The sequence below is a fragment of the Semicossyphus pulcher genome, unplaced genomic scaffold (genome assembly GCF_022749685.1).
Source record: "Semicossyphus pulcher isolate SPU_LCO1_2020_fin unplaced genomic scaffold, fSemPul1.0.p SCAF_4, whole genome shotgun sequence".
NCBI classification, from domain to species: Eukaryota; Metazoa; Chordata; class Actinopteri; order Labriformes; family Labridae; genus Semicossyphus; species Semicossyphus pulcher.
The window spans coordinates 8,846,335-8,865,291 of NW_027211715.1; the positions used below are offsets into that span (position 1 = coordinate 8,846,335).

Here is an 18,957-nt window from a genome sequence, read left to right on the forward strand (position 1 = left end):
TGACATAAAAGTGATGGGTGCAGTCAACTAGTCTTCACACATGCCTTGATTTACTTTCTGCTTGTGTGTCCTGCACTGTCTCAACTATGCAATACAAAGCAAACATCTGTTTGGAAGCCTGGAGGGGCCAATTACCATAATGCTCAGCTGATTCAACACATCCAGCACTTCATTTTTTGTGACCACTTTTCTTAATTAAGGTCAAAACTAAGCCTTACTGATTGAGTACACAACATTTGCATCGCAAGACAGCCTTTCTAGCCTTTTTTTAAGTATAATGAAACCCCCTAACCTTTTCATATGATATTGGATTCAACCTAGGCATACCACTTCCTCTACACTCTACACTATGGGAAAACTTTATTTTTGTAACCAAAGTTTAAACTGAGAGCAATCACTGTTGCTTACACTTTCCTGAGGGGCTTTTTGGACTTCGAAGACTCTTGCTTGATTCCTTTTTGCTCTTCCTGGATTTGTTCCGAGGAGTTTGGCTAATGACTTCCTGAGGCTGTACGGGACCTACTTGACCACCAGCTGCCTCAGCCACATGCGTGACATCAGGAGCTTTGGACACAACCTCGATCAAACCAGTTTCCTCTGCAGTGTTCAGGCCTACCCCTGCTGCTTCTCCAGTCATCTGCACACTCTCATTCTCAACAAGGTCAACAGCTACAGCAACCTCACCTGTTGCAATTAAACTTGCAGCTCCTGTTTCTGCCGAGTCTAACTTTGTTTCCAACACTGAAGATGTGGTTGTGTCCATTACATTACTCTCTAAATATGTTGTCAACACCTGACCAGATGCATCATTGAATGCCTCTCCAACATCTAGGTCTAAAGTGACTTCTTCTTTCACTTTTTCCAAAGTGAGATCTTCACCCTCACTCTGTTCTGTTTGATTTATGTCTGTTTTCAGATTATCAGAATGGGTTGTTTCACCTTCAGCTACCTGTCCAGATGACAATATGCTACGACCAATCCCTTTGTCTTCCATGGACATAGAAACCTGTCCTGTGGCCACCTTAAAGGATTTTAATTCCTCTGGAGATGTGACATCCTCCAAATTAGCATCAATTGCTAAATCTTGACCAACAGAATCTTGTCTCTCAGGATCATCTATGGTTTTGTCTTTTATTTGAGGAGAGTCTACCCCATGCATCACTTGAGGTGTAGTAATATCACAAGGCATTTCTTGAGATTCAAACACCCTTGATGTTGCTGCCACTTGATTCACCTCTACATGTTGAAGTACTAAATGAGGATCTTCATCAGATAAACATTCAGTCTTTAAAGGCTGAGACTCGTCTTCCAACATCTGGAAAGACTTGTTGACTTCTTCATCTAAATGAGAACTTATGCTTGATGTGTCTTCGTTTGCACTTTCAATATCTTGGTCATCTGGGACACTAGTACTTGAAATGCCAATTTCTTGCTGCAGGGATGGGGCCGCTTGCGCTTCTATTTCTCCACCACTAACACTTTCATTTGAGATGAGCTTATAACTCACTTCTGAAAGTGTGTGGGATGCATCTTCTATTTTTCTTTCTTCATCTTCATCTGAGATGCTCGTCATTTGAGGCACAGGAGACACTTCTACCTCCAGATTATCCTCCTTTTTTTCTTCATCTGTTATGTTGTGTTCTGAGATAAGCTGGTTCTCCTCTTGGGAAATAACACTTCCTGCATCTTCCTTTCCAATCTCTATATCTTGGCTAAGATGAGGCTGTACAGGTGATGCCACCTCCTGCACAATATGCTCCTCTTCCTCCCCTAAATTAATATCGCTATCTGTGACAAGCTGATCATCCAGTGTTATTATATGCCCAGCTACTCTTTCAGTATCTTCCTCCTGGTCGTCTGTGCTGCTAACATTTTGCTGCTCAGGTAAAGCCACTGCTTCCACAGTCTCATCCTCTTTTTCTAGAACATTTGTATTATCAGAGTTTAAGGTTTCATCTCCTTGAGAACCCGTGTGGGATACATCTTCTTTTGTATTCTCTTGATCTTGGTCATCTGAGAAAGTGGTATCTTGCTGTACCATTGACACTATTTCCTCTACAGCATCCTCAGCTTTCTCCGCATCAGTAATGTTATCATCTGAAATAAACTTATCTTCCATTTGAGAACTTGTGCTTAATACGTCTTGCCTTTCAATATCTTCTTCTTGGTCATCTGTGGTACTTAAACTCTGCTGGGACACTTCTTCCTCCTTCTCTCTCTCTCCCTCACTTGTGCCATCTGCATAGACTTGATCCTTGTCTACTTCTGATCCTGCTGTTATATCTGGTTGAGTATCATCCTCTTCTTGGCCAGAGCGACTGTCTTCTGCTGTGTGTAGATGTTGCTCAAATTTTGAGATGGCTGGCTCATCAGAGCCTTCTAATTGTGCTTGAAGACTTAATTCTTCGGATGTTAATATCAAATTTGGATCACCCAGATCTTCATCCTCTAGGTCAGTTAAAGGTGTGCTAACAGTCTCCAATTGTGTTTTTCCCTCAGCCTCAACAATGTCTTTATTTTCATTGTCTCCATCTATCTTATCCTCTCTACTATGATCCACCTCTGGTTCAGGCATTTCTTCTTGATCACTGATTGACCTCTCATTGGACTCATTCACTGTGTCTTTTTGAATGTCAGCTTGAGGGCTTGCTGACAATTCACCACCAACTTTGTTGAGTCCCACAACAGAATCTGACAGTTGCTCCTGCTCAGCCTTATCATTTTCATGTGCATCACCGGAGACAGTAGACATTTCCTCAATATTCTCTTCTGTTTGATTACTAGCAGAAGTGGCTAGAACCTGATTAGTTTCTAAGTCTGGAACTTCCCTAGGTTGACTGGAATCTTCTTCTGGCCCCCCTTCACTTTGATCCTCTTTCAATTCATTTGATTGAGTTTCTGACTCAACTTCAGAACTGGTACCATGACCATCAACTATGCTCAGCTGAAGAGCCTCTTCTTCTTGTTCTAGTGGTTTTTCTTCATCTACAATGTTGCTCTCATTTAAAGCCTCAGTGGCTGTCTCTTCTTGAGGAAATGTTGATCTATCTTCATTCTCTTGCATGACATCTGATCCCAGGAGAAAAGCCTCTGTGGACATTTTAGTGACTATCGAAATATCTTCAGAGGCAACAGGATTTTCCTGCTGTTCTGATTGCAGAACTTCAGCTTCTACCTCTGAATTCTCTTGTTGGTCATTTGATTCTGTTACCTGACTTGTCTTATCATAGAATATGTTTTTAGGAGCTTCACTGATTGAATTCACTTCACCAGGCACAATTATGTCCATTCTATCCCCTTCTTTCTCTACCACTGCATCAGACTGCTCAACAGATTCCTGCAGCACATCTTGCACTTGTAATGATTTCAAAACATCATCCTCAAGATTCAGAATCGAAGATTTTTCTGATGTTTGTGTTGGAGACTCTTGGTTAGCCTTATTGTCTGCAGATGCACTTTGGACATCTTCAGTGGGATCCTCCTCATCTAATGTTGTGTCTTGCTCTAAGTTTACGGTGATCCCATGTTGAGATTGAGTTTCCTCATCTTTATCATCACATATGTTCTGCACTGAAACACTATCATCCTTAGACAAATTCTCCATCATAACCTTATCCATTGAAGGCCAATGAGTTTTAGGGGTTTCAGCAGTTATTATGGTATTTACAACATGATTTATTTTGTCTTCCTGTGGTGAAAATATCCCACATGGTTCCAGAACAAGATTTGCATCTGCTGTTTGCCCCGATGGAGGAATCCCTTGAAACTGATTCATACCGTCCTGCCTAATCCCTACTGGATATATCCCCAATGGCCCAGTTCTGCCCTGTCTGATCTCTGGGTTCACTGCCAACCCATGTTCTGTTCCTATTCTTGGTTGCCCACCACCAACTCCCAAAACAGTAACTGGCCCCAACCCCATGTGCCCTGGCTGCCCAATCCATGGTTGCCCCTGATTTATATTCATTGCAACTACACTTCCATTTCTAGCAACGGTGTGTCCTGGCAGAATGCCAATCACACTCCCTTGGGCTGCCGGGCCTAACACCCCCTGAGGGGGAGCAGCCTCTTTTACCAGGATAGCACCTCTGGGCAAATTACCCTGAGGTGAGCCTGGGTCCACACCCCCTGCCTCTCTTGTAATACTCTGATCCTTAACTAATATATAATTACCATCGGGTTGTGGCCCAATTATTTTCCAGCCATCCCCAGGAACTGGGCTCTGAGACACACCTGGGCCAACAGGTACCAGCAGGGTGGGACTGACAGGGCTTGCGGGGCTGCCAGGTGATTTGGGGCTCTCAATGCCTTGGATTACAAATCCAGAAGAAGGACTCTGGGGCCCACCAAGTACATAAAGGCCAGAAAAATTGGCTCCATGAGCCCCATCTGCCAACAGAACAGTGTTCTGACGTTGTGGTTGAACAACATAGTGCATGGGCTGTATTACAGGGGTGGTAGTGTAGTAAACTGGCTGCTGCTGCAGTAATACTGTCTGAGCTTGACGGGGTAAAGTAGCGGAATGACTGATGTTGGAGGTATGATTGATGTTAGTAACCTTAGAGTGAGGAAGGGTATTGCTTACAGTACTTGCAGATGATTTAGAGATGTTAGTAGTTGACATGACTTTCTCTGTTTTTATATCAACATGCTTTGTCTCAATTTTTGGCTTAACAACTGGTTCAACCAAATTAACTGTGGTCTTGACAGTGGATGTTACTTTGCTTTTCAGGTATGGTTTGGGTGTTGGTGTAGGAGGGGAACAGATCTCAGCCAGAGTCTTGAACTTTGGCCCAAGGTCATTCAGGAACTGCAGGTTGTTTTCAGACTCCAGGAGGCTGCAGCAGCCCACAGAGCCAGCAGAGGAGCCCTGGCCCTCGAAATTATACTTCAACAGACTATCCTTCACTGGTACAGCACACTCCGCTTTCTGTTAAGGGCAAACAAATAGCAAAAAATCGTTGTCAATAAACATCTGAGCATCTGTTGTATGTTGTAAAGCTGTTACAAGAAAATGAGCTGCCTGTAAAGCAAACAATATACCTGTGAGTAGTACTCATTGAGAAAAGCATTTGGTAGGGCTATTTCCTCATACAGAGATGTAGTGCATTGTACACCAAGTTGTTGTCTACTGTAAGCAGCACTACCATAGCCATGGTTGAACGATTCCCTTGAAAACCTGTAGGCGTTGTCAACCTCCATCAAACTTTGGCTGGTTTCCTGAAACTTCTGCAGAGATTCATGATAGTTTGCATTTGCCTGATAAACTTCTGTGTTTTTTGTGCTGAAGTTTGATGGTGCTGCCATTGCAACTTTCTTTTGGGTGCCCAGCAGAATAGGGACACTTTGGAGTGGCACTTCCTGAAAAAAAGAAGGAAGGACATTCCAATTATCAACACATATGATGTAATAATTGACTTAGCAATGTATAGGTAAGGTAAAGGTCACATTGGGCTTAATAGTTAATAATTCAACCATTAAATCATAACAAACAGCAGTATTTTTCATTTGTAGCTTTAGATTTGAAAGTTGAGATGTCATACTGAACATTTTAAAAAGAGTTACACATTTCCTTTTCTTTATTAACTGCTCTTCTGGTGACTATAACTACTTTATAAGTGAATAGAAAACATTGAAAAATGAATCCTTATTAAGGACCTCAATGCAAGCAGAAGTTTTCATACTGTAAATGCTTATTCCCAACTATAGGTACATTTAGTTTTCAAACTTTAACCTAATTTCTTGTAGTAATACTTGAAAGATAAATGACTTTCGGGTGTTAGAATTAGGTTAAAGGGTTAAACCCTCATGTTTGTTCCTCTATGGACCCAATTTAAATTATCTGTGAGAGGAGTAGCCCATATGATATCAGAGTGATACACTATTCTGTGTCAAACCTTGCACATCTGTTTTTAAAAAAATTTACAATTATATTTGTGTATTGTGTCTGTTTATTGGTTAAACCAAAAAAAAACAACCTTGTCCTCGCCGTTGCCTTCAGTGTGGTAGGATATGAGGTGTTCTTTGGCGTCAAATGGCAGATCACTAAATTGGTCAGGAAAGATAGTGTCTGCTCCTCCACATTGGCAGAACAGCAGGAGAAGAGGGATGACTGCAGAGAGAAGTAAATCGTTCAGGTTAATGTAAAGAGAATAAGTAACCATTAAAGGTATGTTAACCTATTGTAAAGATTATCTGAATTAAAGAGTTGAAAAGACCAAAAGATAAGTAATATTAGCAATATTTACATTTGTACAACTATGAGGAGAATTAGTCCTACCTTTGAGAATCTTTTAATGATAAATGTATGTTGAGTCAGATGGGCATCAGAGACGAAATGACTTAATGCTTTACAGATTGTCAAAGATTTTAAGTGGAACTTGGCAATATAATTCAGACTTGTACAATGTTGCCGCAGCTATTCTGTCTCTTTTTATATTTATACTCAAACAACAGTAAAATATTTGATTGAAGCTTGACATGTGTCAACATAATGTGGAAAATAAGTGTACTTGTATTTTTTTTTAAGCTCAACTCACACAGCAGTAAGCACATTGCCATTAGTAGCAGGCCAATGGCTGGGGCAGATAGCTCAGATGAAGTATCTGTTAGTCGTTCTGCTTTTGGAGTGCAATGCTTTGTTTCCCCACAGATACAAACTTCCACAGTAAAGACCTCAGGGTCGGGGCAGGACAGACCCTTAGCGTCCACCACCTCCACCTGTAGCTCATATTTTCCTGGCCACAGCGCCTCACGTGAGTGAAGAGCGGCAGATGTTTCTAGAAACACAAAAGAATAGAGAAATTTAAAACTCACACTGTACTCGTAATTGCGTAGTGCGTCGTAAAATGTGTGGTCCTCATTTACAACTTTATTTTGAAGTAGTTTTGATTGATTTAAACAAAACAATTATGAAAATAGTGTCAAATTTTAGTGCCACAGAACTTTGAAAAATTGTATACTTCACTACTGACTTTATATACTTTGACTCAGATTTAAAGTTTAAATCTCTGCTTTAAAGATACAATCGCAAAGATTAAAATTGTTGTGCTCTTGAGCGCCTCTCACTGGCTATAATTGGAAATTAAGAGATTGCTCTACCCAATTTAACCAGACGTCTACGGCTGGCTCCTGTTGTCATGGATCTAACTCTTGATTTCCTCGCTTTCATTTGTAGACTGTTTGCCTTCATCTGAGCGTCAAATTAGTTTCTTTTTCTTTGGATTTTTACTTATTTTTGAAGTTGTATCTGTAGTTATCGCTCATTTCTTTGATTGTTCAGCCATAGTAGATTACTGTTTCCTCGCAATGCTTACAAAAACCAGACGTGCAGCCACTTAGCTCCGCCTACACTGTCTGACAGACCAACCACTGATGGGTGATGGAAAACGCGTCACTAACTTATAATTTTTTCCACGAATGTCGCCACAGACACCCAGTCCATAAAAATACAATATATTGCAAATTATTCACCATTGTGTTAAATCCTTTGGTGATAGATAGTGACTTAACAGACATTTATTTAAATGAAAAAGTTTGAGATTGTTACTTTAAAGACCATAATTTGTTAATTTGCTTGTAACTTCATCATCATCATAAGTTACTTACTTGAGGTTTTTTTATTAACACTTTAGTGAATAATTTTCGATATAGGCTTGTTATATATTAGTCAGGTACACTTTGTCAAGCTCTTACTAGAAAAAGAATAAAATACAGTCAGCAATGCAAGACGAAAGATAATAGTTTGTCTGTTTTTGTCTTAAATGCCTTACCACCTAGCACATTCTACTCACCATTGATGACCTCTATGTCCCAGGTGCCTTGTGTCCCCTCAGGTATGATTCTGAATATGAATGGGTCAGCATTGGGGGCGACATCCTCATCAAAGCCAGTTACATAAACTGTTTTTCCATCAGAGCACAGATTGCTGTGACTGGTGGTCAGGGTGGGACAGTGGTCGTTGGAGTCAGTGACTTCGATGGCTATTGTTCCTGTGGCTGTCTTCGATGGCATGTCTGAGGATTACAACAGATTAGTAAATTAAGCAGCACACAGACATTAATATCTGACAGCCAAAAACATTTTTTTGACAACATTGCTTTTACACATATTGTAATAATACAAACTTTGGACAGTGTTTGTCTTAAAATGTAATGTTTTTCCTCCTCATAGATTGTATAAAGGTCTGTTAAAACTGGCGATGTCTGAACATTAGTTTGCCTATGGGCTTCTTCTGAACATATACATGACACACCTTGAGTCACAATGTGGTTTAGCAGGTTCAGTCAAAGATCAATGTGCTTCATTTCATAAATTGGCTCTGGCAAGTATGTTTATGAATTGCTCATCTGACTCACATCTGACTCATGAACATAAAGATGATTAATCATGTTCAGAGAAGAAAAGTGACACAATAATTAAAAAATCCTTCAGCAGACTATTTATCAAGAGGAAAGAAATTAAGCCTCATTGTTGACATTTAACTTTCAGAACAATAAAGTACACATTCTATTACCTTTGGTTATGGCCAGAATCTTGGCGATGTATGTACCATTCACCAAGAACGATGACTCTCGATCTGGTACTTTGTTGAGTTTAATCTCAGCTGTTTCTTTGTCGATGGTAAACCAGTTATCTGGATCATAGGCTTTGGCATAACTGTAGCACAACAAACATGTAAGAAAAGACAAGAAATCATCAAGAAACATTTACTCGTTATAGTAATAGTTGATCATTTGGATAAACAGCTTGCCTGGCTCTTTCAATAGTTCAAAACTACACCTACCTATCTTCTCTAAAGTTGATCAGCATGATGTAGCAGTTTCCTGAGTTTATGCTAAGCTAATCACTTCCTGGCTCAAGCTACATACTTTGCATACACACAGAAGAGGGATATTCATCTTTTCTAACCCAAGGCAAAAAGAAAATAATTGTGTTTTTAAAATGACTGAAACTCATTATTTTAATGTTTAACATAAAATTTGGTTCAGAAATGTTTGTCCCTGTAACCTTAGTGATCTCCTGATGCTCCATATAGCGCCACTATACTCTAGATAGTTTAGGTTTTGAGTACATGGGTCTTGAGAGCTATTGTATCATCATCTTTATGTGATAACATTGTAATTTGCTTAAGTAATGTTTAGTAATGTTAAAGTAGGTTGACCAACTTGACATCTTCTGCAGGTTTTCCTGTGTCTGGATCGACAGCAGCAAACACTGTGATGACACCATCCTCCGGTGCTTCCTCTGGATCTTCTGACACAGGAACTGTCTTGGTGTCAGGTACGAATGCTGGACCCTCTGGGACGTTATTCACTGCTATCTTAATGGGATAGCTTTTTGCAGGTGCTTGTGGCTTTTTCTTTTTCCTTGGTCGTGGATTGGCACCTGGGTTAAGTCCAACGCCCACTCCAGGCCCAACACCAGGCCCGACACCAGGCCCGACACCAGGCCCGACACCAGGCTTAACACCAGGTTTAACTCCAAGATCAGGCTTAAGTCCTGCATCCACCCCTACATCTGCCCCTGCATCAACCCCTGCATCAACCCCTACATCCACCCCTAAATCCACCCCTAAATCCACCCCTACATCCAACCCCCCTTCCACACTAGCATCCAACCCCACATCCGTTCCAACATCAACCCCTGCACCCACACCAACTCCAACACCAACTCCAACACCAACACCAGCTCCAGCTCCAGCTCCAGCTCCGGCTCCGGCCCCGGCCCCGGCCCCAGCCCCTGCTCCAGCCCCAGCCCCAGGTCCTTCGCCCTCTCCAACCACAACATCCACATCCATCAGTACAGCGCCGCCTTTCACAAAAGGAGCTACATTCTTAATTTCAAGGCCAAGCTCAAGATTCTGGACTTCTTCAAAATCCACTGGCTGTTTGGTCCATGATGGAAGGCAAATATGGTTGAGAAAGAACAACATAAAAGGAAGAATTGTTAGGGTCTTACTCAACAAAAGAAACGGTAAGAATAATGAATAAAAGAATTGTATTGAAATGTACATCAGAAAACTCTAATACCTTAATCAGCTTCAGGATACCCTCATTGGTTTTGTTGTCTGTCTCGATAGAGAAGAGATTATCCTCATTTCCTTTGGCAATTTTAAAGACAGTCAGCCAGTTGTCTGTGTGGTTAAGGTCTCGGTCCAGAGCTTTAATTTTCATCACAATTACATCAGCAACATTTTCATCCACTGAGCCATCGTACTGCAAACAGAGTTCAAAAGATTCAAAACATATGGCCTGTAGTGAAAAGCGTTTATGTAGTAAATATGTAGACATATCTGCCACTCTTCTACACTTTTCTGTGTTCACAACTTGTGAATGTTGGAAATAGATTACATCAGTCTGACTAAGATAACTCACAGTACCCCCTGAAAGATGTCCAACCTGTGATTGTGTAACCTAAGTCACATAACATCTCAGCTCACCTTAAGTTAATACACCCCATTCCAACAAGACTGCTTAAAGCAAGTCTTATCCTTAATTAACACTTCTTCACTAGATATAAACAATCTTTCCCTATCAACAAGCAATGCACCACAGTCCTTTAGATAAGCTGTAAACCTCGCAAAAGCACCGAGACAGCACTAGCGACAGTTACAAAAGTTCTCCTACTTGCTTCGGACAGAGGACTTCTCTCTACAGAAGTCCTTTTGGATCTTAGAACTGCATTTGACACAATTGCGCATCACATGCTGTTACAGAGCACCTAATTAGCATTACTGGAACTGCATTAAGCTGGTTCAATTCCCATTCATCACCTTGATTTGATTTTGTACAGGTTAAGCTGGATCTGCTCAAGGTTTCTGCCTGGTAATAGGAAGTTGTTGTTTTTTACAGCAGTTGCAAAGTGTTGCTTATTGGTGGATAAATGTTGGGTGTCAGTGAACGGCTTGCTCTTTATGTAAAGTTTCATTTGTTGTGATTTGGTGCTAAAAATTGTAAAAATTTGTACTAAAGATCAAGGATTAACTCACAATAGTTTGACTGAAGAACTGAAGACTAACTGACATTTTCTTGCCCCAACTTGTGGATATTACCAAGTATCTATTTATCTATCTATCCATCAAGTTCGTATTATATATTTTCATCGAGGTGCCTCAGACTGTCACTGTTTCTTCTTGCCCTTGCTTTCCAGCCTTCTGTACCTGCCCTGCTGTACTTTTCCCCGCCCCATTCTGCCTGTGGCTTGAGATTTACTGTTCTTGCCATCAGTACACTTAACTCTGGCCAGGTCTAGACATAGGTCGGTCAGTCAATACTCGAAAATTGATTAAAGTACATAATATTATACAGTATGAAATGGAAAATAGTAAACATCTGTGTGTCAATGTGTGTGTGTCCCCACCTCAGTTTTTTCCAGAGTGGGGATGTTGTCATTGATATCCAGGACCTTGATCTCCACAGTGCCTGTCCCTGATAGTCCACCTGGGGCCCCTCCCATGTCGGTCCCCTTTATAACTATTTTGTAGGAGTCAATATCCTGCCGGAGGAAAAACAACAGATCAAATCGTGTTGATGAAAACATAATAAGCTTAGATGTCAATCAAGTTCACACAAGTTCGCAGTGTTGTCTTTATAGGATGAGAAAGTGGCTAAGGGCAAAATTATCTGCTGTAAAATTTTGTTCCACCTTTAATTTTGTTCCAGTTAAAGTTTTCTCATTACGCCACAGTTCAAACTAAGCAAAAAGGTTTATATGTTGACAAGTGAAAGTCATCCACAGGAGACCATAAATCAAGGAAATGGGTTGACTTCATATTTTTATAGGTAGGGGATTGGGTGTTGTTCAAATGTTAGAACCAAAGATATATAACATTGTTTGAATGGGCATAATTCAATTAAATGCTGTTATCAGTCATCAGATTACCTGTAAGATAGATCAGTCACACAGCAGCCTCACCTCTCTGTCCAGCGTGGGCTCTTTGACGAACAGTTTCCCTGAATATCTGTCTATGAAGAACATTTGACCCATGCCCTTTGGCTCCTGACTGACGATGCTGTAGGAGATATTTGAGTTGATCGTCCCGGGTTGGTCATTGTCGTTTGCTGTGATCTGCGTCACAAAGGTCCCTGAGGTGAATCACAAAAGAAAAGAGAGAATCTCAGTGGAATCCATCCAATGAGTGTTGAGAAGACCTGTTCATACATGCAGAATATTAAGACAGCAACAATCGCAATTTATATGACTATATAATCATGGTCTGCTTTAAATCTATTTTAAATCTCTAAATATTTTAACTTGTTATGAAACGGTCCTAATTTTATACCATTGCCTGAATTTGACCTACAAAATCAAACCAGACGATCAGCCAGAGGACGCCTATATCTATAAATTACTTTTAGGCCTGTCAATGCTGACACTGGTTTACATTCCAACAAAGTGATTCACAGCATGCAGACCCTGACCGATAACTCCATTTGCCCCGGCAACCTTTTTACAGCAAGTAATACTTCAGCCAGTAAAATAAAGCTGGAGGAGGATTTTCTATAGCGAATACTATGTGAGCATGTACAGGGCTGGATCAGCAAAGAGATAAGGTGTACCACTTTTCCACAGGGGCTGCCAAAATCAATCATTAACAAATAATAATAATAATTATCTTTTAACAAACTTGAAATCAGATGCCATAGCTGTTAAAGTATGTCTTAGTTGTGGTTTGCAAAGACCAAAGCTGGCCTCTCCACACCCAGCTCAATAAGTGAGAGGAAGAGCAGCGGCGGTAAGATTAAGTGAAGGAAGCTGTGTTTGAGAGATATTAAATTTTAATGTTCCGATTTTTTTGACGATAATTTAATTTAAAAGCAGAAATAAACATGCTCGCACCTTGGCCCAACACTGCGGGAAGGTGCCGCTTTTGTGTGAATCCAGTCAAAGCGCACGCTTCATCCTGCCTGCTGTGCCCTCTCTGCTTTGTGTGTGTGTGTGTGTGTGTGTGTGTGTGTTTGTGTATGTGTGGCTCAGCCCTGCCTTCAGTCAATCAGAACTATAGACTTGCAAATTAAGCTGGCTGGGGGGCACACAACACTGCCAAATGTTGACACCCAGAACAGTTGGCAACAGAGCAAACTAATAAGATAATTAATGCAGATACATGCACAACCACACACAACTACACACTCTGTGGCTAACACTCACAATCTTAAATAATCTTTTACATCAGGACTGTATGGCTGTGGAATCTGATTTCATTTAAAGTGCCCTCATGAATAAACGACAAAACCAATCAATCAGAGAAGCAAAAAACAACAACGCAGAAACACAAAAGCATTGGAAGCATCAGTTACAGAGATAGGCTGATGGAGAAAATCCTTGTTAAAAAGTCTTACCTTTTTTGCTTGACTCATAGATGTTGCCAGTATGAAACTCAAAAGACGGAGCGTTGTCATTAACGTCCAGCACATTGACAGTCAGGGGGATGTCTGCTTCTGCTGTCTGTCCATTTTTGTATTTAGCGACCCCTTTTAGCTGCATTTATAACATAAGGAGATGAGGCAGGGTTAGATCTTGGTCTGTTAACATGTTAAGGACTAATACAGAAAGCAAGTCACTCTTTATTTTATGTTTTTATAGTCTAAACAACCTCTAATTTCAATGTCGCCATATTAGATTTACTTAAGCAATATCACATAAGAGGGAGTGACTTGCACTTCTGTGATTCCCTTGTAGCAGTGCTGATATTCAGTACAACAACACAACCCCGAGTGTGATATAGCTTTATACAACAGTTATAAAGCAGCAAATAGTAGCAAAAAGTGATAATCAAGGTTTTATTTTTATTTTTTTGCTGCACCAACTCCAAAACTTCTAAAACTTAAGTAAAACTGGACTTTTGTTGCCAAGCAACCCAAACATTCTCCTGCACTCAGTGTGTACATGTTACCACAGATCACAGATTTTTCTGTATATTTTAATTTATCATCAACCAGTGAAATAAGAATCTGCTGTGTGATTCAGATGTACCAGTTTGAGTAATGTACACATACGGTCTGCTGCAATTTAAATTAACAGTATTCAGAACACCAGGCTGAGGCGGAGTGACACAGAGTAAAAAGTAACAGTGATGTTGTTCTTTATATTAGCACTAATGGAATGCCTCGTATGTGGCTGACCGCCGATGACAACGTGTTTGAAAGCATTTCTCTAGGGCTCTGAAAGTACCAACACTCTTCACTCACTCACTCACTCACTCACTCAGTCACAGGGCTGACCCTGGTGGTCAAAAATATTCAGCCTTATTCTAGGGTCTTTGTCAAGGCCTACTACTTATATTTCTTCTAGGTTTCAGATAAGTCTGGTGACATTCATTTATTTAGAAATTTAGTAAATTGAAGTTTATGACAACCGTGCAAAATGTCCCATATGTTGCTGAGTCCACAAGACGTGGCTGAGGTCTGAAGAAGAAATTCAGGTTAAAACTTGAGTTCACAGGTCAAAGGTCAAGAAAAAATATTCAAGCTAAACTTTAAAAGATGGCTTGTATCTGTCTCATCTGATCATGCCAGTTGCACCCCCCTAACTCACCCCCTTCAGGCAGCTGCTACTTACTTGCTAGTACCTGGCACACATTGCTGCTGCTGTTACCTTATATCCTTGTAATAGAACCTATTGTCCATTACTCCAGGTCTGAAACTTGGGCTATTAATAATTTGGTAATTTAATTTGTGAAAACAAAACTGCTTACCAAAACTCAATAAGTCCAGATAGGTTAAAAAACAATATCAAACAGTGTAAATGTACAAAACACGTACAGCATGAGTTTAAATCATTAGATGTCACTAGATGCCCCTCCCATAAGACTGAAACTACACACTGAAGCTATTGCAGCTCTCTCATCAACAAAGTATGTTCTCCAAATAAAGTTTCCCAAACAACAGCCTCTCTGAAAATGTATCTATTTTTTTTAACCATGTAAACATTAAATCAACTGAACACTGCCCTTGAAACACAGAAAGGTGAGTCAACGACAGGTAGTCAAACTGGAAAGTGTGGTGAAAGTAAGTCAGAAACATCCAGTGTGAAACATTCATAAATCTGTTGTTAAAAAGAAGACTGGAGGGGGGGAAACTCTGTACACACGTATAGTGGAATGGAATTGGAGTTAAAGTGTGGCGCAAGTGTGTGCGTGCACCTGTGTCAGTGGGTATTTGTAGGTGTGATTCAGGGATGACTCTGCTCAGTCATAATGTCTTGATATCATTGTCAATTATTTTAAAATCATAGCTTTGACGGTTGTAAACAAAACAAATGTATGATAAGACATTTAGCTTTGACATTTAAAGCAAAAGGTTAGACCGATTTGGTAGATAAGACTGAGCTGTCACGATTGTTTGCTGTGTTTTTATTTCTCTCTGTCCCTCTCCTCAGACACATTTCCACTTTCCCAGAACCCTTCAGCATTCTTGTTTACCCATTCACCAGATGCCCTGATTCTATTCTCTGTCATTCCAAACCCTGCCACTCCCATCTGCAATCACTTGTGGCTAGATATGCCAGCTTTGTCGTAGGTACTGTGATGTGCTAAAGTTATAAATGTATCAAGTCAAGTCTGAGAGTCCGGTAGACTGCATGGCTATCAGCCTCTGATATACGGGCCTACAAAATACTACCAGAATAAGAATATTTGCTGGCCTAAACTAAATTGTTTTACACATTTATAGTAACTGAAAAACCCTGCAAAATTACATCCGGATTTACAGTTTTTCTTGATTGCTTTGATGCAGCAGACAACTCAAACTCCACATTTTCAAAACAGTTAACACACCGAAACAGTGGCACTCATGGTCGAAATGACACATTTTGTTTGCAAAAGACTCTAACCGTACCAAAACATTTAAAATATGCAACAAAAGCAAATTTTGCCTTCAAACACAACTTGCAAACAAGTGTATGAGCTCTTCCAATCAACCATTACACAGTGGACAACAAAATACAAAATACAGCACTCAGTGCGTATCAGTGCACCATTGCTTGTCATTGTAGCCTATTACTGTACGTAGCTGTCATGCCAGTGCCATTTGTTGTCAAATTTGCCTTCTTGCAAAGAATTGGATCCAGAATCAGAAATGCTTTGATGCAAATTTTATTGATTCCATTGATTGTTTTTTTCAAACTGTGGCTGAAAACTGAAATACTGTAAATATTACACAAAATACATGTAAACCTAAATAAAATCTATTAGAGTAAAGTATAAAAATCTATTACTGTAGAGTATAAGAAATAGCCACTATTGATACTCATCTGCCTTAGACCTCTTCCATCCATATTGGCAAAGAACAACACAGACGCTGCTCCTTTGAAGGCCTGCAGACTGATTGCTAATTGAAGATTTGTGTGAAGGAGTGTCAAACAGGTGCTTCAGTGATTTCATACTGATGTAGGTAGTTTCTAATAGTTAGGAACAGATGGTTTCTGTTTGGTTACCATAGCTAAAACAATGGAGTTTGGACTGCATGGATGACATCTGTGTTAACTGTTCTGCAAAAGGGTGGGGACAACGTGTCAATCCAATGAGAAAGGGTTAACACATTTGCAAGAGGTGTCTTGTGCTCTGCTGAGACAGTGATGATGAAAACCGAGTGGATCCCAGTTTCTTTAGGCAGGTCAAAGCAATCAAGAAAAACTGTAAATAAAGCTTTGAGACAGAAGGAACCTCACATGTTAAAACTTAACCCATTTATTAAAAAGAAGTGATTTCAAAAGAGACTTACATTGTAGGATGGTTGTTTCTCTCGGTCCAAAATACCCGTGATGCGTACATGCCCGGTCTGATGGTCCACCACAAAGAGGTTGTAGGGTGGCTTGTCTGCCCCTGGTCCAGAGAGATAATACTCCACCTTTTCGGTGATGTCTTTATCAGAGCGGATCTGACAACAGAACACAGACAGAGAGCTCAAGGCAAAGTAAAGAGTCTTATGATAATAGTTATTTTAGTGTTTCAGCCAGGTCCCTTTCATAGGAACACTGAATATCTTTCACACATAACTTAGATGTTTTAATATGTTATGACTATGTTAAGTGGCATCACAAGAACCTCTTCAGACTAACTAAATCAGAGTACTACCACATTCAGAGACTTTAATTATTATGACAGCTGTAGCTCAGGGGTACAGTCGGTTGCCTATGAATCGGAAGGTTGGTGGTTCAATACCCTGTTCCCTCAGTCTACATGTCAAAGTGTCCTTGGGCAAGACACTGAACCCCAAATTACTCAGGTGGCATAGCAAACAGTGTGTGAATGTGATGGCTGATTGACAGTTGGGTACTTTACATAGCAGCCTCTGCCATCAGTGTGTGAATGGGTGTGTAAAAGCAGCTTTGAGTGATTGCAAGACCAAAAAAGCACTTTATGAGTGCACTCCATTTACAATTTATTCATATATATATATATATATATATATATATATATATATACACTGTATGTCAATTTTTAATTAGGCTTTTGGTAAATTTGACTATAATTTTCTGTATAGGCCAAACAGCTTGTCAACCTGCAATAGCCTATAAATGTAAATATGTTGGTTAAGTAGGGAACTTGGGTCACAGTTCTTCTGAAACACAAGTCTCACATGTCTTTGTTTCTTGGGAATAGGCCTCACTGACCACTTTGCAAAAATAATTTTACAAAGAAAATAATAAAGAAACATTATAACTAGTGTTGTGTATAGAAACACACATGTATGATTCTTGTTTTTCTCGAAATACCAAACAGTAATTAAGCCCAGGACAAGTCGTAAAATCAATCCAATTAAGACACAGAGTAACCAACAAGCCACTACTAACACACCGTGACAAACAATATAAACTTCATGAACTTCTTTTGCTGAATTTACAAAAGGTTGCAAATGATTAAGACTTTACAACTCACAAACTCAGATTACTATAAACTAATGGAATGTTTGAATAAACTTATGTTAACAAAATAAAAAAATAAGAAAATATTTTTTTTCTTATGGATGTTTAATTTTGAAGTATTCTGTTACTACCTTCTTATTCTAATAATTAACGGCTACTAGTATATTTTGACACTTTTTTGGCCCTTCTTCTGTTAAGCAAACAAATTTTTGTTGCACACATTTGAAAATTTTACAATGCTTAAGACAGGTACTTGAATGTTAATAAGTTGTTGAAGTGCTAAAAAAAAAAAGCCCCTGAATGTACTTCGTTTGTTCTGCTCCAGCTTATCCCAGCGAGTGAAATTTTCTTTAGCTTGAATGTTACAAAGTCTAAAGTACTATTGTTCTCTATAGGTTAAGCAACACTTCTCTTGTACTATATATCATCCTACAGCCCAGGGCTGCATCCCCTATAGTTTCACACTGAAGTCTTTGACTGAAGTATTTATTTCCAACATGCTGATGCAGGTTTTTCACTGCAGAGCCAACACTGTGACAGAAACTAGTTCTTTGATCAACTTTATTGAGAACTCAAAAGCTCTTACATCCAGGCACTCTGCCAGTTTTTCAAACTCACTATTACACCACCATAATTGTGGGAAAAATATTTTAATAAGCAAAAGCTAAATTACCTTGGCAATGGACTCCTTCTTGGTGTAGTCCTTGTTCTCCATCAGATTGGTAGGAGGACTGAGCCACTCTCTCTTCCTCCTCCTCAGACTCCTTTTCCTTCTTGCTTCAGCACTTAGGATCTGAAACCACCAGCAGATGAACATTGAAGTTGCTTTAATGGAGAATGTATTTGAGCTGTACAGTGTGCAGCATTACGTATCCTTATGTGTACTTTAGAGACCAAAAGCTAGTCTTGCCTCTGGAAGACATTTTACAAAAAATTTTGGGGAAACTTGTAAGTTGCTAAAATACAGCTATTTGTGAAATTATGAAATTAGAAAAGCATGAAAAATGATACTGATCGAGGTGTGTGAATGTTAACGCAACGTTCTCAAAGGAGAGAGTGAGAGTGAGCTTCTGGTGACGAAGAGCTCAG

General features: G+C 39.8%; 1 protein-coding gene across 1 annotated transcript; it reads right to left on the minus strand.

The window, feature by feature from the left end:
- Positions 1–394: 394 nt before the first annotated feature.
- On the minus strand, positions 395–18,685 carry LOC138607235 (uncharacterized). Its single transcript, XM_069679810.1, has 13 exons — positions 18,542–18,685; positions 16,725–16,880; positions 13,344–13,482; positions 11,917–12,086; positions 11,362–11,496; positions 10,032–10,217; positions 9,168–9,886; positions 8,516–8,658; positions 7,794–8,015; positions 6,540–6,779; positions 5,979–6,112; positions 5,044–5,361; positions 395–4,930 (listed from the first exon to the last, which is right to left on the minus strand). Exons 1-13 carry the CDS (start codon positions 18,683–18,685, stop codon positions 395–397), a joined length of 7,242 nt encoding a protein of 2,413 aa, XP_069535911.1.
- Between the last annotated feature and the right edge of the window lie 272 nt (positions 18,686–18,957).